We start from the raw sequence: 27330 nt of genomic DNA, 5'->3' as shown, positions 1-27330 counted from the left end.
AGCCAAGGTACGGTTTCTGAAAGAGAAACTATCGCCTCTGAAAAGTTGACATATGTTGCAGCTCACTAAACATCATGGATATTGAACACAATGCTTCCTGGGAAACTAAAGTGTAGTAGACATAACTGCTAAGGGAATAACAACAAAGTTATTTATTTTGTGTAATCTAATAGTGATGTAAAGTCATTTTTTATATGTTGTATAATAATTGTTTTAGTATTTTCTATTTTTTACTAGTTATTTTATCCAAGTGTGTTTAGGGCACGGACAGAGACAGGAGCGTAGCACTAAATCCTGGGCCCCCATACACAAGACTCCTAAAGGGCCCCCTATACCACCCGAAACCCAATATCGCTGCCCATACACTTGGTATGTTTGCGTGCACTAAAAAAATAAGTATTGCATTGAGTTGTTTAAAACCAGCTTTTTAAAACGCATGTAAAAACCTTATTTAGGTTTTGGACTTTTTTTTTAAATGGGATTACCCTATCTAGAACAAATATCTAGATAAACCCCCTAATAATGTGGTAATGCGTAGTTAAGAAATTGTTTTTTGTCTGTACAAATCCAAATGTAAACTGGCCGGAATATGATTTTAAATAAACATATACGCTATTATTATTCACTTAAATATGAAGAAAAATCTGTAAAATGTTCCTTTACTTCAGCGTGTACAATAGAGATTATTTGAAACAGGATTATCATACATTTTTAATACAAACATGATAAAAAAAATGGTGATAATGAAATTTGGTTGTACTTCTGCAATGACAATAAAGACCATACCATGCATACCATACCATAATACATTATCATTGTTATGATTAGATTTAGACTTAGATTTAGACTTAGACTTCCTTTTTTTCGTCATTCAAATTTCAACTTTACAGTACAGATAAGAACGGAATTTCGTTGCATTAGCTCATGGTAGTGCAGGATTAAAAAGCAATAAGGTGCAGATATAAATAGATAGATTACTGTACAGATAAATATATTGCACTTTTGCATATGCATCCACGTTTATGGATGTATGTTATATGGTCTATATATTCCAGCGAGTTAATCCATTTTTGGGGGGAATTGAGGGGATTATTTTAATGCGTTCAAGAGTCTTACGGCCTGAGGAAAGAAGCTATTACAGAACCTGTAGGTTCTGCTACGGAGGCTGCGGAAGCTCTTTCTAGAGTCCAGCAGTGAAAACAGTCCTTGGTGGGGGTGGGAGGAGTCTCTGCAGATTTTCTGAGCCCTGGTCAGGCAGCGGCTTTTTGCAATTTCCTGGATAGGAGGAAGAGGAGTCCTAGTGATCTTCTCCGCTGTCCTCACCACTCTCTGCAGAGACTTCCAGTCTGAGGCACTGCAGGCTCCAGTCCAGACAGAGATGCTGTTGGTCAGCAGGCTCTCTATAGTGCCTCTGTAGAATGTGGTGAGAATGGGGGGAGGGAGCTGTGCTCTTTTCATCCGATGCAAAAAGTGCATGAGCTGCTGAGCTCTTTTTACAAGAGCTCCGGTGTGTAGGGACCAAGTCATATTGTCAGTTATCTGCACCCCCCAGAAACTTGCTGCTGCTTACCATCTCTACCGCTGTGCCGTTGATGAAGAGTGGAGTGTGGCTGGAGTGGTGCTTCCTGAAGTCGACGATGATCTCCTTGGTCTTGTCGACGTTCAGGACCAGTTTGTTGGTTCTGCACCAGTCAACCAGATGTTTCACCTCCTCCCTATCCATGTCGTTGTTGTCACGGATGAGGCACACTACTGTTGTGTTGTCCGCATACTTCACAATATGGTTAGTTGTGGACCTGGCGCAGCAGTCATGGGTCATCAATGTGAACAGCAGCGGACTCAGGACGCAGCCCTGGGGGGAGCCAGTGCTCAGGGAGCTGGCACTGGAGGTGTTGTCGCCCACTCTCACAGACTGGGGTCTGTCTGTGAGGAAGTCAAGCAGCCAATTGCATAGGGGGGTACTGAATCCAAGGAGGGCCAGTTTGCTCACCAAGTGCTGCGGTATATTGGTGTTGAACGCTGAACTGAAGTCCAGAAACAACATCCGCACGTGTGTGTCCTTTCCTTCCAGATATTCTAAACTCAGGTGGAGTGCAGAGGATATGGTGTCCTCTGTGGAGCGGTTAGGGCGATAAGCAAACTGGTATGGGTCGAATGTGGGGGGAAATCTGGAGACAATATATTCCTTTACCAGCCTCTCGAAGCACTTCATTATGATGGGGGTGAGTGCCACGGGGCGATAATCATTGAGGGAGGAGATTGTGGGGTATTTAGGCACTGGAATGATTGTGGCCATCTTAAAACTTGATGGTACCACAGCCTGGGTCAGCGAGATGTTGAAGATGTCTGTGAGAACCCCAGCCAGCTGGTCTGCACATCCCTTAAGCACCCTGCCCGGAATGTCATCAGGTCCTGCTGGTTTCCGGGGGTTCAGTCTCCTCAGGGTTTTCCGGACATCCGCTATATTCAGATTGAGCGGCTGCTCATCAGGGCGAGGGATGGATTTCCTCGCCGGAGTGGTGTTAAGTGCCTCAAACCTTGCAAAGTGGTTGTTTAGGTCATTAAGGAAGCTGATGCTGTCGTCACAGGGACGGGGGGCAGCTTTATAGTCCGTGATGACCTGTATGCCCTGCCACATTCGTCTAGTGTTCGTGGGGTTCTCGAAAATGTCCTGCACTTTCTGACTGTGAGCACGCTTTGCAACCATAATGACACGGTTCAGGTGAGCTCTGGCTGTTTTAAGTGCTACCATGTCGCCAGATTTAAAAGCCTTGTTCCGAGCCTTCAGCATTGCACGTACCTCTCTGTTCATCCAGAGTTTCTCGTTGGCCCGTGTGGGGATGTTCTTGATCTCACTAACATCCTTCATGCACTTCTGAATGTATGCAGACATAGACTCTGCATACTCCTCCACACATGTGTGATGATTGTCGGTGGCGGCTGCCTTGAACATGTCCCAGTCTGTGCTTTCGAAGCAGTCTTGTAATGCTTCCATTGCTCCTTCTGGCCAGGTCCTCACCTGCTTCACTGTAGCTTGCTTTCTTTTCAGCAGGGGCTTGTATGCAGGAATTAGCATCACAGATAGATGGTCTGAGGAGTCGAGGTGGGGTCGGGGTGCAGCTTTAAACGCGTGCTTAATATTGCCGTACACCATGTCCAGCGTGCTTCCACCCCTGGTTGCAAAATGCACATATTGATTAAAGTCTCCTGCCACGATGTGTGGATGTGTAGATTGCAGTTCATTGGTGGAGCAGAACAAAGCATTCAAGGCTTGTTTGGTGTTAGCACTGGGAGGAATGTACACTGCTGTGAAGATCATAGCACTGAATTCCTGGGGTAAATAAAATGGCCTGCACTTTATAACTAATAATTCTACATCGGGAGAGCAGTGAAATGAGACTGTCTTCCCATTGTTGCACCAGTTGCTGTTAGTGTATATGCAAACACCACTGCTTCCGGATTTACCAGTGAGAGTGCTGCTCCTGTCCGACCGAAACATAGTTAGCCCCTCGATGCTAACTGCCTCGTCCGGAACGGATGGTTTCAGCCACGTTTCTGTGAGAAATATGGCGCAGCAGTCCCTCATCTCCCGCCTTGCATTTAAATCCAGGTTCAGGTAGTCCAGTTTGTTCTCCAGGGAGCGGACATTTGAAAGCAGGATGGAAGGAAGCGGCGTTCTGTGAGGATTAGCTTTTAGCTTTGTTGTTAACCCCGCTCGGCATCCCCGTTTCTGCTTCCGATCACACCGCTTACGTCTCCTCCGTCGACGGTCCCCGCTGGTACTTGGCTTCGCTGCTTCACTGGCCGCTGGATGTAGCCGGCGTAGTATTCTCATGCTACCGATAAGGTCCAGCTTATACGCATCTTTTGGTCTGAAACTGTTTGATTTATTTACATCTAAAATTGTCTGGCGGTCGTATGTTACTATGGAGTGACTATGCTGGAAGTTAACTTTGAAATGTACATAATTTACCGATATATTTGCCAAAAAAGTTCCATTAATACCACGGGCCTCTGCAGCCACAGCCGAGCAGGGCGCTGCCATCTTGAGACATATCATATGCATGTATCACATATGAAACATGCATATGTGATACACTAATTCACATTATTATGATACAATCATACATTATTATTATTATGATTGTATAATTATTAGTGCATCCAGGGGAGTTAGGTCCCCCATCTTTAAAACACGGTGCTGCCTATGTTTCTAATTTTAGTAAAGGGTCTTTGAACGCATCACAGTTAATGATATGCAAAAGTGGAACGTATAACATAACTTTTTTCTCTGCACCATAGATTGATTTACTGACTTCTGGAACAACCAGGTGAACTTAATGTACTTTCATTTTCTCAACCCGGTAACCCGGTGCGCCTTAAATATGTGTTAATTCTGGTTGTACTTACTGACCTCAAACCAACTTTATGTGGTATATGGTATAATGATAAGTGTGACCAGAAGATTGCAGTCACACATAACAAATACTTGTGGACTGCAGGTGGATGCCTGTTCAATAAATGACGCCCCCAAGCTACAACAAAGATTTGATGTTTCATTGAGACTATAGAACATTACACACATCACTCAAAAATCTGTCAAAATGTTTTAGTACGACTTTAGTAAACTACGAAAACGCACCGCTTATGGATTGGTTGCATACGGGTAATATTATTGTGTGTGTATAAGGACCCCAAAATGGCACCTATTAGGAGAGACATTATCTGGTGTTTTGTTTCGCCCTATGATGCAAAAGCAACTTGTCTTACCTATTGGTACCTGCTGATGTGTATTTGGGTTCTGCATAGGACATTAATGCTCCACTGTTGCCATTTCTAATATAAAGTAGCATACAGTTCTAAATTGTATCTGTCAGTAGACTCGCGATGGAAATGCTTAAAAACTACAACATGGATGACGGGGAGAAAACGCAGTCAAAGTGGAACCACGTAAATAAGACTGCCCACAAAACTGCCTGAAGAGATGCTCAGAAAGCGACTTGAAAACAGTCTGTAAAACATAATCTATGCTAAATGTTGACCAAGAAACCACTATTACATGTTATGTAGACCACAAGGAACATAGAAAAAAAGATCGTAATATGACCCCTTTAATGCGCCTTATAATCCGGGGCGCCCTATGGTCTGAAAAATATGGCATTACAAAACCCAAAACCAGTGAAGTTGGCACATTGTGTAATTCATAAATAAAAACAGAATACAATGAATTGCAAATCCTTTTCAACTTATACTCAATTGAATAGACTGCAAAGACAAGATATTTAATGTTAATTTTTTTTTTGCAAATAATCATTAACTTAGAATTTAATGGCAGCAACACATTGCAAAAAAGTTTAGCACAGGGGTAACTTTACCACTGTGTTACATGTCCTTTCCTTTTAATAACACTCAGTGAATGTTTGGGAACTGAGGAGATCAATTTTTGAAGCTTTTCAGGTGGAATTATTTCCCAATTTTGCTTGATGTACAGCTTAAGTTGTTCAACAGTCCGGGGTCTCCGTTGTGGTATTTTAGGCTTCATATTTGTTGTGGTATTTTAGGCTTCATATTGTGCCACACATTTTCAATGGGAGACAGGTCTGGACTACAGGCAGGCCAGTCTAGTACCCGCACTATTTTACTATGAAACCACGCTGTTGTAACACGTGGTTTGGCATTGTCTTGCTGAAATAAGCAGGGGCGTTCATGATAACGTTACTTGGATGGCAACATATGTTGCTCCAAAACCTGTATGTACCTTTCAGCATTAATGGTGCCTTCACAGATGTGTAAGTTACCCATGCATTGGGCACTAATACACCCCCATACCATCACAGATGCTGGCTTTTGAACTTTGTGCCTATAACAATCCAGATGGTTATTTTCCTCTATGTTACGGAGGACACAACGTCCATAGTTTCCAAAAACAATTTGAAATGTGGACTCGTCAGACCACAGAACACTTTTCCACTTTGCATCAGTCCATCTTACATGAGCTCGGGCCCAGCGAAGCCGGCAGCGTTTCTGGGTGTAAAAAATGGCTTTCGCTTTGTATACTAGAGATTTAACTTGCACTTACAGATGTAGCGACAAACTGTAGTTACTGACAGTGGTTTTCTGAAGTGTTCCTGAGCCCATGTGGTGATATCCTTTACACACTGATGTCACTTTTTGATGCAGTACCGCCTGAGGGATAGAAGTTCTGTAATATTATTGCTTACGTGCAGTGATTTCTCCAGATTCTCTGAACCTTTTGATGATATTACGGACTGTAAATGGTGAAACCTCTAAATTCCTTACAATAGCTCGTTGAGAAATGTTGTTCTTAAACTGTTCGACAGTTTGCTCACGCATTTGTTGACAAAGTGGTGACCCTCGCCCCATCCTTGTTTGTGAATGACTGAGCATTTCATGGACGCTGCTTTTATACCCAATCATGGTACCCGCCAATGGCACCCAATTAGCCTGTTCACCTGTGGGATGTCCCAAATAAGTGTTTGATGACCATTCCTAAACTTTCTCCGTCTTTTTTGCCACTTGTGCCAGCTTTTTGAAATATGTTGCAGGCATCAAATTCCAAATGAGCTAATATTTGCAAAAAATAACATCGTTTTCGAACACTAAGTATCTTGTCTTTGCAGTCTATTCAATTGAATATAAGTTGAAAAGGATTTGCAAATCATTGTATTGTTTTTTTATTTATGATTTACACAACGTGCCAACTTCACAGGTTTTGGGTTTTGTATATGTTTACCTTTCTTATATCACCTCATCCTTAGTCCAAAATGCTGGTGTTGTGAGTGAATGTTTAAAGGTGAGCTTTGATGATGTTATGACGTCGATGTTGAGTGAAATGTTCCATGCTAAGTTTTCCGCTATCCAGGTGGAGCAAACCATTTTTTATAGTGGCTATAGGTAACCATAACCGTTAATTTAATTCAAGCAAACTTGGTATCAAATTTTCATGGTATATGGAAAACACGTTCAAACTTTACAAAAGCTTTGGGGGAACTGGTAGAACATCCCCACTTCACACGCTGCAGTATATTTGATGCACATTACTTACAGTTAGGGATGTCTGATAATGGCTTTTTGGCCGATATCCGATATTCCGATATTGTCCAACTCTTAAATTACCGATACCGATATCAACCGATATATGCAGTCGTGGAATTAACACATTATTATGCCTAATTTGGACAACCAGGTATGGTGAAGATACGGTATTTTTTAAATTAATAAAATAAGATAAATAAATTAAAAACATGTTCTTCAATAAAAAAGAAAGTGAAACAATATAAAAACAGTTACATAGAAACTAGTAATTAATGAAAATTAGTCAAATTAACTGTCAAAGGTTAGTACTATTAGTGGACCAGCAGAACGCACATTCATGTGTGCTTACGGACTGTATCCCTTGCAGACTGTATTGATATATATTGATATATAATGTAGGAACCAGAATATTAATAACAGAAAGAAACAACCCTTTTGTGTGAATGAGTGTGAATGGGGGAGGGAGGTTTTTTGGGTTGGTGCACTGATTGTAAGTGTATTTTGTATTTTTTATGTTGATTTAATACAAATTAAAAAAAAAGAAAAAAAAAAAGAAAAAAAAAAAAAAAGATACCGATAATTAAAAAAACGATACCGATAATTTGCGATATTACATTTTAACGCATTTATCGACATCTCTACTTACAGTATATTCAAATCACCATGAGCGCATGAAATATAACTCCCAAACAAACTGAAAATAATGAAGATATAGGCCTAAATTAAAAATATATATATAATCTCTTTAGTTTGTGTTGCTTTCTTAGCGGTCTGTTTGTCTTTCTTTGTGTAAACTATAGTCAATATCACCCAAGGAGGGTATTATTAATGGTTCATGGTTTTCTACAGCTATAATACGACAGGTCTAACAATCAGGTGCATCAAACGCATTTGTTTTAAAGCCATTAATTTGTACACATTCTTGACAAAAAAAAAAAAAGAAACACGCACACATGCCTTTGTCTAAATGTCAAAAGCCTGATGGAAGTTGAAAACACAGCCAGCATCTATGACACGCCAGTGGATGATGTCATGCGACTTACGCTGCAAGAGTGGTCACATTGGAGGTCAGCCATAACCTGTCGAGTCCTCTTATCTGTAAACTTCAAATGAGTGCGCTTTAACCGGAAATTGTGGGTATATTTACTATATGGGCGCAAAGTGAAGATGACGTAATGTGTTTCTTGTAAAAGTGGTGAATGTCATCATGCCAGCCAGAACCTACTTTTACAAGGTGCCGCAGAGCAACAGCGCCTCTTAGTGGCCCTTTACGAAGGCAGCAGGTTACGTAAGATTGAAAGGTATAAGCATTACCTCATCAGACTGGTGGTTGTTTACACAAAATGTTACGGTCCATTTAATGCAAGTGGAAGAAAATAAATAAGTGACATATCGATGGGCGGGTGGATTGCAGCACCTCATTTAGCTACTATATGAAAGAATCAAAGCATTAAAATACAAATGTTTTTGTGTATTACCATTGTCACTGAGGCCCAGCGTCATGCTCTGTCCGCTCCTCTTCTTCCTGAGGGATAGGAGTCTGGCCTGAGAGATCTCTCTTACAATGGAGGACAGGTGCTCCTTGTTGTGGTTTGGAGGCGAGGCCTTCCATTCGCTACCTCCACTGTCACTGCACCGGACCACGGACTTACTCTGGTGGGAGATTAGGAATGATCAGATTGTGTGCTACACACTGCAGAAATTGGAATGTATGGTGATCAGGAGCAACTATGGTCAACAGTGTGCCTGAGATTTCACACTAGGTTTAAATTAATTGAAATGTGAATACAGTATGTTGAAAAGTGCTTTATATTGGTAAGTCAAAAACATTGTTATATTGCTGTAATTAACCGATACAAACAAAGTAAATAATACTTAAATACATAAAGTCTTCACCAAGTATAGGTCAAATAATGTCACCTCAAGTTGTGGTGATAGTGATTGCTATGAAAAAAAATCTCATTCTTACGTTTCCATTCTGCTTTGAGAATCTGTATATTGGCGGCAGTGTGCACATTTTCATTCTGCACACAAACAAATACATCACTTTAGTTATAGTTCACTAAGATGTAGATTAGTTCTTAGAGCCATTTTTTCCCCCCAAAATTCCCTACAACTATTTGTGTCGGTTAAGTCTCTACCTTTGCACACTAACACAATAAAGGGGAAACAATTTGGCAAACCATGCACCCTTACTGGTATATTTTTTAGACAAATACACAGAGTTTATATATAGAGCACACTTTGTACTCAGGACAATTCAAAGTGCTTAAGAGAAATTACAAGAAAGATTATACAATCATGAATAAAAATAAAATCATCATAAAAATGATCATTCATTCATAAAATCAAAAGATTAAATACTTTTAGTTGTCACATCTACAGTTAAATAAAAGTGTTTTCAGCCTGGATTTGAACAATACCAGAATGTTGGCCCTCATCAGTCAGTTTGACTAATAAAGTCTCAAAAAGACTTGAAATTCATCAGGTATTACAATGATGCCCGACTAAACACCTACGGTAACTTGCAGTAGTGTCAAACTCGAGATGCAATTACATGCATTTTTTTCTGTCAAAATGGATTAAAAAAAAATACATTTAGTAACAAAGATGAAGTACTTTATTGACACACATAATTTCCAGGCTTTAGCAGGCCATCTAAAATGATGTGGCTGGCCAGATCTGGTCTCCGGGCCTGGAGTTTGACACCTGGGCTTTAGTGTGTCGAAGTTGTAAAATGGCTGCAATAAATCAAGTACTTATAAAACTTTGAGCACAATTCTATCCCAGCTGACTATGGGTGAGAAGTGGGTACATCTGAGGTCAACAGTCAAAAACAGAACACAGACACACAACCGTGTGTCTGTGTTCACACCTATGGACAATTTAAACTCTCCAATTAATTGTGATGCTGACCCCAAAACAGGGTTTTTATAATAATGAGATTCCATCCATCCATCCATTTACTACCGCTTGTCCCTTTTGGGGTCGCGGGGGGTCGCTGGAGCCCATCTCAGCTACAATCGGGCGGAAGGCGGGGTACACCCTGGACAAGTCGCCACCTCATCGCAGGGCCAACACAGATAGACAGACAACATTCACACTCACATTCACACACTAGGGCCAATTTAGTGTTGCCAATCAACCTATCCCCAGGTGCATGTCTTTGGAGGTGGGAGGAAGCCGGAGTACCCGGAGGGAACCCACGCAGTCACGGGGAGAACATGCAAACTCCACACAGAAAGATCCTGAGCCCGGGATTGAACTCAGGACTACTCAGGACCTTTGTATTGTGAGGCACGTGCACTAACCCCAAAAGAACACATAAATAGTAAAATTTGGTTTGACTTCTGGCTTTGCGGCGTAGGTTACAGTTCATAGTATTATATAGTGCGTACCCATTGACCCTCCGTGTCCCTCGGGTTTTGTTGAAGAGGAGGTCACTGTAAGAGAGCTTCTTAAATCGCTCTCTGCCCACGGCCACATAGAGCTGACCGCTTTCCAGCTCAGTGCCATCAGTCACCTGCTGGCCCTCATAAGTGAAAAGACTACAGCAGAGAAAGCGGGAAAAAACAAAGATTCCATTTTTGCGCCAACAACAACATAAACAATACAAACCATAGAACTTTAATGTGGAACTGCAATTTTGGGGGGATTTTTTTTTCCTATCGTTCACAATCATTATGATAGACAAGAAGAGAGATTTATTTTTTGAATGCATTCTAAATGAAGCCTTCTAAAAAAAAACATCCTAAATACCGACACCAACTCTCCAATTACCTGTCGTGACCTAAATATTAACCAAACATTTAGCAATATTGTTTTCATAAGCACTAACACAGACAAACTAGTGGTGCCGTTATCACAGAGAGCCAACTAGCTTGTGCAGCTATATTGACATCATCAGCTGGTGAGCAGCTTTCTCGCCTCGGAGCTCGTGAAACTTTATTCTATCCATCCATCCATCCATTTTCTACCGCTTATCCCTTTTGGAGTCGCGGAGGTTCTAGATCATAAATAATGCCTCTCACCTTTATAGTCAAAGGATGAGGACATAATCCGACAAGTTGGTCTACTTTGGCATCCAATTTAGACCCGGACGGCGAGAAACACACAAAAAGACACTTGGTTCAACCCCCCTTTTTCTTTGTGAGGATATATTCGTCATCTAAACAGGAATATATCAACATTCCATTAGTCGGCATCCCAGTGAAAACAGACATTGTACATTAAGAGATGTTTTATGATGTTTGTTGTCTCTAATCTCTAGTCTGGAGTGAATACTGATCAGTGATGTTGTCAAAGGAAAAAGTGAATGTTGTGATGTGTTTTTGAAATAAATGGGCTCTGTATGCCTAAAATGAACAAAATACGTACATATTAAATGTTTCGATAAATGTGCCTGTTACTATATTACATATATACTTACAGCATGTAAAACAGAGGTATTTGGATGGTTTTTAGGGTGCTTTATAGGCCGAATAGAGCAAATACAATTGGATCAATTGTTATCTGACTTTTGCTAGTGTTTATTTACAAGTCAGAATGCATTAAAAAATGAAAAACATGTGTCCTTGTCTTACATAAGAATTGCATACGATAGGCAACATTTTAAGAAAAGTGCAGTTCCCCTTTAAACATACACAATTGCAATATATGCTCAACAGCAGTGTTCTCCAACTTTTATCAAAAATGCTGTATGAATAACAATATGTAGATACACAGGTTAATTATATATTAACTTTGTATTAATTATGCGCTCAGCAGAGCATTTAATTGTTCTGTCTATATTACTATACGTTGCTGGCACACAAAAGTGAACAAAGACATTAGTTGTAGTGAATAAGTAGTAATAATAATGTGAGATTATATTGAATTATATGAAAAATGATCATTTTAGTGGCACACTTGATTATCTCTTACCCAGTGGTTGGGTATTACTAAGATACCATATGCAGAAAGTTAACACAAAAGAAAATATGAACGCCACATTGACCAAGTAATGGATTTCAAGGTGTGCCCAATGTGTTTGTAATCTTTTTTTATTCAGTTTTAAAACTGAGCATAATAATAACTGTAAGCTCTCTGTGGTCAGATTTAACAGCAAGTAAAATAAACAGATAAACCTTTGGTCGATGATTGAAAAACAAACCATTTGTGTTTAATACCTTCTCACACCGCCGAGGACTCTCAAACCCATCTTCTCTGTGATCATCTCGAGAATTCTTTCAAACTGGCTCAGCATCCTCTGGTGGATCAGCAGCCTTATTGCAGGGTTCAGAGTGTCCCCGTTTGCCACCACGCTGGGTAGGAAGAATACCATAACGGTGAAGAAATGTCATTAGCGGAGACTGGTTCACTCACTCAGCAGTTCATGCGGTGCATTAGCAGTTAGTGACGTTGAACTCGGCTGCTTGCTGTCATATTACATCTAGAATGAATTAGAATTACTATTCAATTGAACTTACTCATGCATATCTAATGGCTTACTAACATATGCAAGATATGAATAGATATCTAATTTTGTTAAGATATTGTGGCACAAACGTGCCATTTGTATGAGAGTGTCACCAAACTCACAAGATTGGACATGGCTCCTTAATTGGTTTCAGGAATCTGGCTGATACGGATATCCGATTTGGTGGAAGTGGTTTGACCTGGAAAATTCATAAAAATTAAAATAGTTGTGAACAACCTAACATGTTTGCCGATCATGCAAAATCATTAATGCAGTGGTTCTTAACCTTGTTGGAGGTACCGAACCCCACCAGTTACATATGCGCATTCACCGAACCCTTCTTTAGTGGGGAAAATAAAATGTTTTTTTTTTTTCAAATTCAAGACAAAGTTATATGTTTTTGGTAACACTTTAGTATGGGGAACATATTCTTTCTTTTTCTTTCTTTCTTTAGTTTATTTCGAACATGAACACACTTACATCATAATACATCACACAATTTCATATCATTTCATTTTACATCATGCCCGAAAAGGAGTAGGAAGAAGCAAAGCTTATTTAATCCTACCCCTTTCCCACTTCAAGCGTTTACAAATATATAGAATCATTTACTGACCTTTTTATATAATAAAATAACATCTATGAATTAGTATACAACAGTTTTGTAATATGTAATTAATTAATTAATTCAGTCATTATTAACATACTGAGATGAAGAATATCTTATTTTCAATAAGGTTGAAAGTATTTCTCATAATTCTTCGTTTTTGTACTCTGTAAGCACTATTATTTTGAACAACCTCTTAAACTGGATCATATCAGTACAATTTTTAACTTCTTTACTTAATCCATTCCATAATTTAATTCCACATACTGATATGCTAAAAGTTTTAAGTGTTGTACGTGCATACAAATTCTAAGTAACAAAGACTTAATTTAGAGTTATTTGGACACTAGGGGAACATATTCTAAGTAATAAAGACTTAATTTAGAGTTATTTGATTAGGGTTAGGGTCAGGGTTAGAGGGTTAGGGTTATAATAAGGCCATGCTGAATAATGCATTAATAAGTACTTAGTAATGACTAGTTAAGAGCCAATATGTTACTAATTAACATGTTAATAAGCAACTAATTAATGGTGAATATGTTCCCCATTCTAAAGTGTTACCATGTTTTTTTACTGGTGCATAAAATGAACCGTGCATGAACATCACTTTGTTCAAACAACAAAACCAACACAGTGCATAAACTCACAATAAATTACACACCTGCAAACCAGTCAGCTGTTGCCGTATCCGTAATACGCCGATAGGTAGAAGTTTGTATTTACACGATGAGTCGGGTGTGTTTTGACCTCCGCCGAGCCTCTGAGGCCAACTCACCAAACCCCTAGGGTTCGATCGAACCCAGGTTAAGAATCACTGCATTAATGTCTTGTTTTTTTATGTAGTGCAGGGGAGCACCAGCAACTAGACCTGTGACAAAAACAGCTACCGGAGACATCAAAATAACCGGCCGCCTGTTGTCGAACTCAATTCCATGATTTAATTCCACATACTGATATACTGAAGATCTTAAGCGTTGTACGTGCGTACAAATGTTTTAAATGACATTTTTCTCTAAGATTATATTTCTCCTCTTTTGTTGAGAAGAATTGTTGTATATTCTTGGGTAGCAGGTTATAGTTTGCTTTGTGCATATTTTTAGCTGTTTGCAAATTCACTATGTCGTGGAATTTCAGTATTTTCGATTCAATGAATAAAGAGTTTGAATGTTCTCTATATCCAACATTATGTATTATTCTAACTGATCTTTTTTGTGACACAGTTAATGAATGAAGTGTACTTTTGTAGTTATTTCCCCATATTTCTGCACAATAACTCATATATGGTAACACTAGCGAGCAATAAATAACATGGAGTGTATTTTGGTCTAGAACATGTTTTGCTTTATTCATTATTGACGTGTTTCTTGCTACTTAATGTTGTGTATTTTTTACATGAGATTTCCAGTTCATTTTATCACCAATCATTATACCTAGAAATTTGGTTTAATTTACTCTTTCAATTTCTAGTCCGTCTATTTGTATTTGTGTTTGACTTTCCCTTCTACTGTTGCCAAATAGTATTATTTTGGTTTTACTGAGGTTTAAGGATAGTCTGTTATTTTCAAACCATCTTTTTGATTTGTTTATTTCTTCTGTTATTACTTGTATTTGCTTCTGTGTGTTCAGTTACAATATGATAAATCACAAATTTCCAGTTTGTCATTACAACATGTCTGAAAAGGAGTAGGAAGAAGCAGAGCTTATTTATTCCTACCCCTTTTCCATTTCATAGCGATTACTAACACATGTGTTCACTTCCTGTTCTTAATTTGTACACAATTTAAATCCATAAATAATAAAGTTCTCAATAAATAGTTACAAAAAAATATAATTCACATAAGCGATAATTCAGATAATCTAATTGTTCAATACAGTTTAAAATGTATATCAGGATTCTTCGTCGTTGTGCTTTGTAAGGACTTTGAGCTGTTTGAACAGTTTCTTAAAATGGATCATACCAGTACTTAATTTGATTTCTCTGCCTAATCCATTCCATAATTTCATTTCACATGCTGATCTTCTAATTGTCTTAAGTGCTGTATGTGCGAACAAATATTTTAAGTTACATTTTTCCCTGAGGTTGTTTTTTTCATAATTTGTTGAAAAGACTTGCTGTACATGTTGTACTTATAGTTTGATTTGTACATACTTTTAGCTGTTTGCAAATGTACCAAGTCCTTGAATTTCAATATTTTGATTCAATAAATAAAAAAATGTTTTTTTGTAACGCAGTAAGTAATGAAATATACTTTTGAAGTTATTTCCCCATATTTCTACACAATAACTCAGATATGGTAACACTAGCAAACGGCAGATAAAATTAAGTGATTTTTTGGTCCAGTACATAACTTGCTTTGTTCAATATTGAAGTATTTCTTGCTCTCAAACATTCTATTTTTTTCACCCTTTCAATGTCGAGTCCGTCTTTTTGTGTTTGTGTTTGACTTCTCTTCCACTCTGACCGAATAGCATTAATTTAGTTACTGAGATTCAAAGATAGTGTGTTTTTGTCAAACAATCTTTTTAATTTGTTATTTTCTTATTTTATAAAGATTGAACAATTTTGGTCCCAGTATTGATCCCTGATGATCAATGAGTTAAGACAATTAGCTGCCATAAGCCTTAAATGTGATCATGGTATTTATGTCCATGACATCATGGATGTTTTGTACTTCAATTTTATGAACATGTCAGTCGCCAAAGGTTGGCTATTATTTTTGGTGTTGACAAAAAGTATTTAACAAGCTTATTAAATGTGCTTGTTGTTTCATTACCTACATACATACTTACTGCATGTATATAAAACGGTGTTGGAGTTTTTTGTTTATACTTTATAAGCTGAATAAATCATATTGCAGACTCTTAGTAGTAGTTTTTCACTATTTATAATGTACAAAAAATGGAAAGATATGTGTAATCTTTTCTCACATAGGGATTGTGGATAATAGCCAAAAAAGTACAGTTCTCCTTTAACATGTTAGCCGTTTGTTCTGCCTGTGTCGCGTCAGCTAGACAGATTTTATCTTGATTTACTGTAATTTGAATTATCATTACAATCTGTGTCTGTGCGTATGTGGTGGAGCTCACTTTTCATTTGTTCTTATCCAGAAATTTAAAGAAGAAAAACAATAGAATTTCAGCAGATCAAGTGTTGAGACTGTTTTTCCTTTCTGAATTTAGAGGATTATTCTTAATTACAGCCAAAGAAAGCAGCCTACTGTAATATAATGTAGTGGTTGCTTAGAGAAAACACAGCCGGTCCCAAAACACAGAGCAACCCAGTGTAACGCTATATTTGGCTGTTATGAGGGACACAGATAAGGAAAATGGCATATTAAAAGCCTTTATGAGTCCTCTTGGGTTTCTGAATTCACCATAGAAACATATGTCTACATACTGTAACTTAAGCTGTGATTTTTTAAGAAAATCTCGCACAAAACCTAATAACAAATGTAAATAGGAATGAACATATATATATATACACTTTTGATTATTTAGTAGTAAAATCTTTACAACAGTGTCTCTGAGCTATTTCTACTTCACAAGCTATTTGTTAGAGACCCCTGCTTAGGATAAAACAAAGTATTTGTCACATAAAGAACATATTAGATTTATTTGTGGCAAGTGCCTAATGTTAATATCCATTAACTAATAAAAAACTATGTCAATGCACTTTTTAAAGTGGCTTCACTCCAGCATGTACAAAAGAAAACAGAAAGAATAAAACATTTCACAGTGATATTTTCATGTTGACCCTATTTTTCTCATAAAAAGTAAGGATAAGAATTAAGCTGCCACCTATTCAGGCAGCTAAGAGTTCTTGACACTGATTGAGTCAATCAGCCAGGTTAAAAGGGTTGGGGGTCCTTTTAGAGGATTGGTTCCATTTATGTTAACAGGTAATCAAGTACCACAAAAGTCATTTTTGCTGGCTGAGGAAAGACCAAATCAAGAACATGAGGAACATTTTCCTATCAGTTGCGATGGTAGGTAAACAAACAAAAGGTGCTCAGACCTGAACAAGAACCTACTCTGACTACGTGTTTCCTCCAACCACCCAATTTGACCACAATGCGAAAACAGTTAAACTAACTTTTCAACACATCATTAATACATTGATAATCATAACCAGTCCTGGGCGATATGGCCTAAAAAAAACCAAAACCTCAGATTTTTTTCTCCAAAAATTTGATTTACGATTTTGATCAGATTCTTTTTTTTTTTTTACCTACCTTTTAAAGAACCGGTTTTATACAAATTACAGAAATAATTCAAAAAAAGTGTTTTCTTTTATTTGATCAAAAACTGCTAGTTTTAAATTACAGTGCATGCACTACATCTAACTTTGAGAACAATTCTAATTTGAATCATGTTGTTCTTCTTAAACCGGATATGAATTGTACTTCTTATGCAATCATTTTTAAAGAACTAAATTAAGAGCTTCCTCTGGGAAGCAATATTCATGTATTGAATAAAAAGTGGTACATGTCTGCTGCATGTTTGAAAACATAGCAAAACAAAACAGGTAACATAAATGTACTGTAAATGATCGAGTGAGAAATCTGCCCGTATAGAACATGCAAAACCTCATTTAAATAAGGCGGTCTGCACTACCTCTCAATTCTACATGCAGTGTTATAAGATTACAGGCCCACTAATAGTACACCCAATTTTATTGTTTGCACATGCTGTTTAGCGCATGGTATTTGGATCTTAGAAGATCAGGCTCTTAGTATTGGCGTCTCCCGGAAAACACCTTCTGCATGCCAAACAGTTGGTTCCCTTGTCTGGATCTTACTGAAGGAGCGCCCCTAAATTGCCCAGTAAAAGTTGCGTGTTTCAGGTTCCACAGCACAGCAAACCACCAACAGTTAGAACATGACACTTTGGATGTGAGGACATGAGTGTTTCCATGGTTACAGTTAGTAATACGTGCTAAATCCTCATTTAAAAAGGGCGGGCCATACCACTTTTGCACTTGTTATCAACGGTGCACTTAATAATACACCCACAATATGTTCACTAGTAGTACATGCATTTTAGTTTATATTTGATACTTTACAGTTGTTACTTTGGGTCTTAGTTTATCAAGCCCTACGTGTTTAAGGACGGTATGGTATGGTTTGGTTCCAGCATGATGAATTAGTTACGTTAAGGAACATCACATGGTTACATTTGCATTATTCGACATATTCAAAAAGAAGTAGACACATCTTATTTAATCAAATGCCTTCTCCATATCTATGACCCTCAGTTTATACACACTATATATTTTACAGGTTGACACTCATAATATTTTGTTTGTTTACATTCAACATGATTTTTATTTACTTTCTGTGTTTTTTCTCTTTCTTTTAAGAATTGTTTTATAATTAAAGAGAAAAGAACAATGATAGCTTGTGCAGTGATCAGGCATCGACTGCGAAATAAAAAAATTAAAATAAAAAACATTACTTATAATTGGAAAAGTTACTTTTAGACTTGCAAGTTTGAACACAACTGATGTGCAGGACTAAGTTGTTTTGATATTTTTGGCAGTAGTTGGCTCGTAAGGTGCCAGTTCAAAACGACTGTCTTACACCAGGAGTAGGCCATTAGAGTAGACAAGTGAGGCATGACGAACAATACAAAGCAAATAATCACAACAATAAATACAAATTGTTGAATTAGCAATTTTCTGATCAAATACAGACACGCGGCCATTTTTTTCAGCATATCGCTGGTATGTTTAGTTTGCAGAAATGTACAGCCTGTGTAATGTATTTAATGTAATTGTGATATCAATATTCTTGCTAGTCAGAGAATAAATACAGAGAAACCACACAGAGAGAAGTTTATCTTCCTCAATGTGCTTGTCACTGCCGTCTTTCTACAACGAAGCACAGCTACAATGGGTTTGGACTTTGAGCATAACAATATCACAAGCAACTGACAGAGTTTTAAAACTAAAAGAAAATAAAGAGGACTTTTACAACACATCAGCTGATTCCTAGAGAAGGGTATAGCTGCATGGACTTCTTATACAAATAAAGGTAGAACCACATATAATGTTCAGTATTATTTTTTTTAAAAAGAGATTTTTTTTTTAACCTGCGGGGTAGTATTCTCTTCTTGTTATTGTTCTCCCCAAAATTACCAAACTTTGTTAAAACTGTTTACCATACAATAAATTAAAATGACAAATAATTAAAAATGCAATGGAAACTCAAGGGAGAAACGTGCATGAGATTGTAAATTTGAGAGCTGAACAACCTGAATTTGAACGTCATGCGTGATGTCAGGTGAGACCTTAGTGAGTATCAAAAGATTAACTATGTAACCAACTCCAGTCTTTTGTCATCACTTGTCAATGTTAAGGTGTTAATTCATGTTTAATATTATAATGTTGCTGATTGTTTCAGTTCAACCCTGGAACTGATCATTTCTTATTCATAATTCCATTTAGACCTTCTTCTTTTAATGAAGGATGTGCTTAAAAATGTACCTTCAATTACTTGCATCATTGGACAGTACTTGGACATAGAACTACATTTGAAAATTACTAAAGTAGCATTAGTAAAATCATGAAAAATAATGTAGGTTTTCTTCATCATATTGTATTACATTATTACATTACACTGTAAAATACATGTTGCAAAAATGTTACTCAAATACGCTTATTGTGAGAAAAAATATACACTAAGTATAATTGAATAGACACAGTTTTTAACGTAATTAAAGGGACAGTTGCATTACCTGGATTGCTGGTTTGAACTAGATAATACAGTCGGTTTAATTAAAGACATCAACCATAACATAACATAATGACTGATGACATTATTAAAGTAGGGATTTCCATCCATTAAAATTTGAAGTGGCGTTGATGATTGGACCTGCAATGTTCATGTAGACATGACCTTTGAACACAATTTGAGTGTGTGCTTGTCACTGCATTTAATAAACAAAGACAAACACAAAATAAGTTACTCAAACAATACTTTTTGGCTGTACCTGAAATGGAAGATTTTTCAACATCCTCTTCTTTCTGGAACCAATCTGTAAATAACTATAGACAAGAGATACTAATAATTAGCACAACAACCATAGTATTTGTTTTTATTTTTCTCAAATATTGTCATTTTCGGTGTAAATATGGTGACAAACTCAATCATTAATCATAAATAGGGTGCCTGCACATAAGGAAAAGATAGAGCTGTGCAGTACAAGCATAATATATTATTCAAGTTAAATCGTCATCTGAGTGTATTCTGCCATGGGCTTGAAATCTTCATTTACAGTGAAAGAAGTCTGGTATGCAGAAAGAAAGATTATGCATTGCCATACTTGCCAACCCTCCCGGATTTTCCGGGAGACTCCCGAAATTCAGCGCCTCTCCCGAAAACCTCCCGGGACAAATTTTCTCCCGAAAATCTCCCGAAATTCAGGCGGACCTGGGTCCGCTTTCCCACAATATAAAGAACGTCTACAGTAAAGCAGTGCGTCTGCCGTAAACAGCAATGTTGTGACACTCTTAAACAGGACAATACTGCCATCTAGTGCATTAGATGAAAGCACTTTTGTGCGTGCCACACAGCAATGCATCATCAGAGAGGGTGTTGAGCATGGTTAGAAAAATAGTGACAGAGAATAGAACAAGGATGGACAATTCAACCCTTAACTCAACAATGAGTAGATGAGTGTTCTGTGTGTGTATATGTGTAAATAAATGAACACTGAAATTCAAGTATTTCTTTTATATATATATATCCATCCATCCATCCATTTCTACCGCTTATTCCCTTCGGGGTCGCAGGGATATATATATATATATATATATATATATATATATATATATATATATATATATACTGTATATATATATTTATATATATATATATATATATATATATATATATATATATATATATATATATATATATATATATATATATATGTCTTAATAAGGTTATCCAAAAAATAGTGCTCGATACCGTAGTAGAGCGCAATATATGTATGTGTGGGAAAAAAATCACAAGACTATTTCATCTCTACAGGCCTGTTTCATGAGGGGGTTCCCTCAATCATCAATCTCCTGATGATTGAGGGAACCCCCTCATGAAACAGGCCTGTAGAGATGAAATAGTCTTGTGATTTTTTCCCCACACATACATATATATATATATATATATATATATATATATATATATATATATATATATATATATATATATATATATATATATATATGAAATACTTGACTTGGTGAATTCTAGCTGTAAATATACTCCTCCCCTCTTAACCACGCCCCCAACCACGCCCCCCGCACCCACCCCCCACCTCCCGAAATTGGAGGTCTCAAGGTTGGCAAGTATGTGCATTGCATCGACACTTGATGATTGAGGGAACCCCCTCATGAAACAGGCCTGTAGAGATGAAATAGTCTTGTGATTTTTTCCCCACACATACATATATATATATATATATATATATATATATATATATATATATATATATATATATGTATATATATATATATATGAAATACTTGACTTGGTGAATTCTAGCTGTAAATATACTCCTCCCCTCTTAACCACGCCCCCAACCACGCCCCCCGCACCCACCCCCCACCTCCCGAAATTGGAGGTCTCAAGGTTGGCAAGTATGTGCATTGCATCGACACTGCAGGTGAGATAACTTTATGAACCTGTTGGCCACATCATTAGGTACACATGCAATGACGATTAAGAGCTATATTAAAAAATATGGCTTTACAATAAGGATGCAATAGTCATTGGTTGCCACTGTGTGTGGTTTGCAGTGGCAGCTGTTTATTGTGATCACTGTAAACCTTTGTTTACCGCTTTTAATTGGTTCCGGTTCTGACCGTGGTAAATTACAATACCCAAAACCAGTGAAGTTGTCACATTGTGTAAATCGTGAATAAAAACAGAATAAAAGGATTTGCAAATCCTTTTCAAGTTATATTTATTTATTTATCTATTTATTTATCTATTTATTTATCATTTAACTTATATTCAATTGAATAGACTGCAAAGACAAGATATTTAAGTTTTAAAGAGTTTAATGGCAGCAACACATTGCAGAAAAGTTGTCACAGTGGCATTTTTACCACTGTGTTACATGGCCTTTCCTTTTAACAACACTCAGTAAACATTTGGGAACTGAAGAGACCAAAGTTTGAAGCTTTTCAGGTGGAATTATTTCTCATTCTTGCTTGATGTACAGCTTAAGTTGTTCAACAGTCCGGGGTCTCTACGTTGTCGTATTTTACGCTTCATAATGCACCGCACCACATTGGCATTGTCTTGCAGAAATAAGCAGGGGCGTCCATGTAAAAGACATTGCTTGGATGGCAACATATGTTGCTCCAAAACCTGTAGGTACCTTTCAGCATTAATGGTGCCTTCACAGATGTGTAAGTTACCCATGCCTTGGGCACACATACACCTCCACACCATCACAGATGCTGGCTTTTGAACTGTGCGCCGAGAACAATTTGGATGTTTCTTTTCCTCTTTGGTCCGGAGGACGCGACATCTACAGTTTCCAAAAACTATTTTAAATGTGGACTCGTCAGACCACGGAAGACATTTCCACTTTGCATCAGTCCATCTTAGATGAGCTCGGGCCTAGCGAATCCGGCGGCGTTTCTGGGTGTTGTTGATAACTGGCTTTCGCTTGGCATAGTAGAGTTTTAACTCACACTTACAGATGTAGTAATTACTGACAGTAGTTTTTTGAAGTGTTCCCTGATCCCATGTGGTGATATCTTTTACACACTGATGTCGTTTTTTTGATGCAGTACCGCCTGAGGGATCGAAGGTCACGGGCATTCAATGTTGGTTTTCGGCTTTCTCCTGATTCTCTGAACCTTTTGATGATATTACGGACCGTAGATGGTAAAATCCCTAAATTCCTTGCAATAGCTTGTTGAGAAATGTTGTTTTTAAAATGTTTGACAATTTGCTCATGCATTTGTTCACCAAGTGGTGATCTGCACCCAATCCTTGTTTGTGACTGACTGAGCATTTCATGGAACCTGCTTTTATACCCAATCATGGCACCCACCTGTTCCCAATTAGCCTGTTTACCTGTGGGATGTTCCAAATAAGTGTTTGATGAGCATTCCTCAACTTTCTCAGTCTTTTTTGCCACTTGTGCCAGCTTTTTTAAAACATGTTGCAGGCATCAAATTCCAAATGAGCTAAAATTGGCAAAACATAACAAAGTTTACCTGTTGGAACTTTAAGTATCTTGTCTTTGCAGTGTATTCAATTGAATATTGGTTGAAAAGGATATGCAAATCATTGTATTGTGATTGTATTTACGATTTACACAATGTGCAAACTTCACTGGTTTTTGGTTTTGTAAATTCTGTGAAGTCGAAAATTTAATAGCTTCATAGCTGAAAAAAAAGCCTGTTTACGACCTTCTAAATGCATTTTTACTGTTGTGAGAACCTGCTAAACCAAGTGGTGTCCTAAGTGCAGCCCATGGGCCATTTGCGGCTTAAGATCAAGTTTTTTAGGCCTGCAGCAGAAACTGATACTGATTACTAATATTAATACTTGTGTCACCATTATTTTAATAGAGAGCTGACAAAACTTTAGGTTTTGTCTATATATATTATATATAATGTCTCTTTTTAGCATTTTTTTTTTACAAAATAAAAACATCAAAATGACTCCGGCATACTTTCAGTATGTGGCCCTTGGTGGAAAATGTTTGGACAGCCCTGCTCCAGACATGAACAAATAGGAATGTGAATCTACAACAACTCACAACTCACTTAGTCACCTAGTATGGAGGGCCAAATGGGACAATATTAAATAAATACATATTTTTAAAAATAATTACTTGAATGTGACATCAATTAATTCTTTCTATTTATTTTTTCTTTTAATATTACTATTGTTTATTGCAGAAGAGATTGCTCTTTTTGTTTGAATAGTGTAGATCAGTGGTTCACAAACTTTTTTCACCAAGTACCACCTCAGAAACCACTCTCTCTGGGGGTACCGGTACTCTCCAAGTACCCCCATAATGACCAACATTAAAATACAGTAGCGTAGTAGGCCTAAATATTAATTAAAAACATGGCAGAGGTTTTATTTAACAACTATATGTAATATTTTGTCCACTGTTTTGTCCACATTACACACTGTTTGAACAGTCACACTGTGTTTGAATATTTGGATTCTTTGGCGTACCTCTGGATCAGGGGTGTCAAACGTCAGGCCCGCGAACAGGTTTTATCCGGTCCGCGGGATGAGTTTGCTAAGTATAAAAATGAGCCAACATTTTTGAATGAAAGAAAATGCTGTTCTAAATGTGTCCACTAGATGTTGCAATAGCAATTCTTTATATCTTTGTAGATGATGCAACAAATGTAAACAAATATAAACCACATGATGCACCAGTCGTGGAAAATGAGGAAATCACACAAGTAACATCCTGTAATTTGATTTTGATATTATTCTTTTATCTTGATAGATTGAAAATTAACACCAATGAGTTGACCGATGAACATTATCACATCATTTATTTAGAAAATATATTACGACAAATAAAGGTATTGTACTATTTACCGCAACATGCAAGTGTAAAAAAAAAAAACAACATTATGATTTGTACATTTTCAGAATGTGCTTGTTCTATTTTTAAACAAAGAAAACAATCTGAAGTTGTTTTTATTTCTAAGTTATCGTGCCGTGATTATACCAGTCCGGCCCACTTGGGAGTAGATTTTTCTCCAAGTGGCCCCGGATCTAAAACGAGTTTGACACCCCTGCTCTAAATGGAGCCCACATATGTGGAATGCATACCACAGTTTGAGAATCTTTAGTATAGATGGTTTTTTTGTGTGTTTTAAATAAATTGGAGGAAAAAGTACAATCTTTAAATAGTTTTTTCAATCATGAAATTATTAAACAATGAATTAAATAATTAAATAAATAAATTAAATCATGAAAGAATTACATATACTTTTACATGAAATAAATTAATAACACATTTACGTATAGACACATGTGTACAATCATTTAGCGCAGGGGTCACCAACCTTTTTGAAACCAAGAGCTACTTCTTGGGTACTGATTAATGTGAAGGGTTACCAGTTTGATACACACTTAAATAAATTGCCAGAAATAGCCAATTTGCTCAATTTACCTTTCACTCTATGCTATTTTTAATAATTAATGATATTTAATATTTATCTTTGTGGAAACACTGATCATCTTAATGATTTATCACAATAAATATATATAGAAACAGATAAATATCAATATGCAACACTTTATTTTTATATTTTCTCTAAGTGCACATTTTTCAAATTGAACATTTTCAAATGATCACTTCTAAGACAGTCTTGTGAAATCACAATATCCCATTTTAACTAGCTAGCCACTAACATTTTTTAACAAATCATGAATTACTTTGCACCATGTTTGTACAAATAATAACTCATGTAAAATACAAAAGTCAACTCTCAAATTTTTAAATAAATCATGTCACACTTTGAACTGGACACCAAATCTGTTATCTGTTTCTTTGTCAGTTAGTGAAGACCAAGTCTTTAAAATATTTTCTTGGATTTTTCAAATTCTATTGGAGTTTTGTCTCTCTTAGAATTAAAAATGTCGATCAAAGCGAGACCAGCTTGCTGGTAAATAAATACAATTTAAAAAATAGAGGCAACTTACTGGTAAGTGCTGCTATTTCAGCTATTTTTAGAACAGGCCAGCGGGCTACTCATCTGGTCCTTACGGTCTACCTGGTGCCCGCGGGCACCGCGTTGGTGACCCCTGATTTAGCAAGTGATTTATTTATTCAAGAGTGTCCAATTGGCCCTCCAGAGGGGTAAAACATGCCTGCAAAGTTGATTTACTGCTGCAGCACCAGTGGCACAAATCTCATTATCTACAGCAAAAGCTCTCTTATTTTTAGGCCATCGCAAAGCACGCGTCTCTCCTGATCTTATTTGCCCAAAGCTGCGACTCACTTGCACGGATGCGACTGAAGCCAGAATTAAGACGCGCGCATATGTTATGGGCAGCTCAGAATGTGACTTACTCTAACTTTTTAAACCTCTCCCGGCCAGCGGCGACGTACTGCTCCCCGCTGTGAAGGCTGTCCAAACAGTCCACCTTGTGTCCTCCGCGCGGCGTGTAGATGTTCCTCACCGCGCCAAAAGGCGCCTGGATGCCGCCCGTCACTTCTCTCAGCAAAGTCTCAAAGGTGCACACTCTCTTCTGGTTAATAACAATCCTTCGAGCCTCGTAGAAAGGGTCACCATTGCGGTACATGAAGACGTTCTTCACCACAGGCTGGGACAGAAAGTTGGGCTTCTCCGACCCCATCCTTTGGTGCGTAAAAGTATTACGCACCTTATTAAAGAGGGTTTCTTTATGATCAAGTGTGATCCAAAGCACAGGGTAAAGGATTCCAAGCCATCAGAAGAGCAATTAGAAAACGTCCATCTTGACCAAACCAAAAATGTGGTCTCTTCACAGAGCTCCGTGTCCTGGCACTGCTGCGCCGCAGGTAGCTGCGCCAAAAAGGAGCTCGACTTAAGAGGCTGCCTCTCCTGGGAGCTCGCCTATCGGGATGTATCTATGGGAACACGTTGTATTTCCCAGACGCAATCAACAGGTCGCTGCAATGATTTAACTCCACTATAGCGATATTAATTGTTTGCATCCTTTAATATACGTGCAGCAAAGTAAATATAAAAAATAAAAATAAAAACTGTCGTGCGCGCTGTGGAAGCAGCCAAAAACGCACAAACACAATCAGCATGTGTGATGTTTAGATTGCTTCCCTGCAGTTTTAATTGGGCATCAGGAGACCCAGTGGAAAGCATAGGTGCTAGGGACATCGTAAAAGTAGAACAAAAACATGTTTGCAGCACAGCTACAATTAGATCTGCACGTTATGTTCTTTAATGTTGCCAAGGAGCGCATTTCAATTCAAGCACCCAAAACTCTCCCTTATAGAGTCCTCCCCTCACCCTATTTAGACCACGACCTCGTTTAGCATCCATAAATGGATTTATGTCCTTGTGCCACACTGATGAAATCACCCACTTAAATGCAATTACTGCATTCGGACAACAGGAATTGATGATTGCATACTAACCTTATTGGTCGAGGAACACATGCAGTTCTAGCCTGTAGCCACTTGATGGAGCCAGAGTTGTGTAAACATGTTT

The 27330-nt window shown here is 37.6% G+C and overlaps 1 protein-coding gene and 1 long non-coding RNA gene across 2 annotated transcripts in view; both read right to left on the bottom strand.

The window, feature by feature from the left end:
• Positions 1-8231, bottom strand: part of LOC140678744 (uncharacterized) — a 36246-nt gene extending 28015 nt beyond the window's left edge. The window contains exon 1 of the long non-coding RNA XR_012050361.1: positions 8100-8231. This is a non-coding gene — a long non-coding RNA (uncharacterized lncRNA). The remainder of the gene's footprint in view (positions 1-8099) is intronic.
• A 243-nt stretch (positions 8232-8474) lies between these two features.
• Positions 8475-26479, bottom strand: LOC133594177 (doublecortin domain-containing protein 2-like). Its single transcript, XM_072912931.1, has 8 exons — positions 26193-26479; positions 20112-20166; positions 12637-12713; positions 12225-12359; positions 10455-10604; positions 9026-9080; positions 8535-8709; positions 8475-8485 (listed from the first exon to the last, which is right to left on the bottom strand). The coding sequence occupies exons 1-8, from the start codon at positions 26477-26479 to the stop codon at positions 8475-8477; spliced, it is 945 nt and encodes a 314-aa protein (XP_072769032.1).
• Positions 26480-27330: the final 851 nt, after the last annotated feature.

Source organism: Nerophis lumbriciformis, linkage group LG04 (assembly GCF_033978685.3).
Source record: "Nerophis lumbriciformis linkage group LG04, RoL_Nlum_v2.1, whole genome shotgun sequence".
Lineage (NCBI taxonomy): Eukaryota > Metazoa > Chordata > Actinopteri > Syngnathiformes > Syngnathidae > Nerophis > Nerophis lumbriciformis.
Note: the sequence above shows the minus strand (reverse complement) of the source record. Positions and strands in the feature narration are given on the sequence as shown.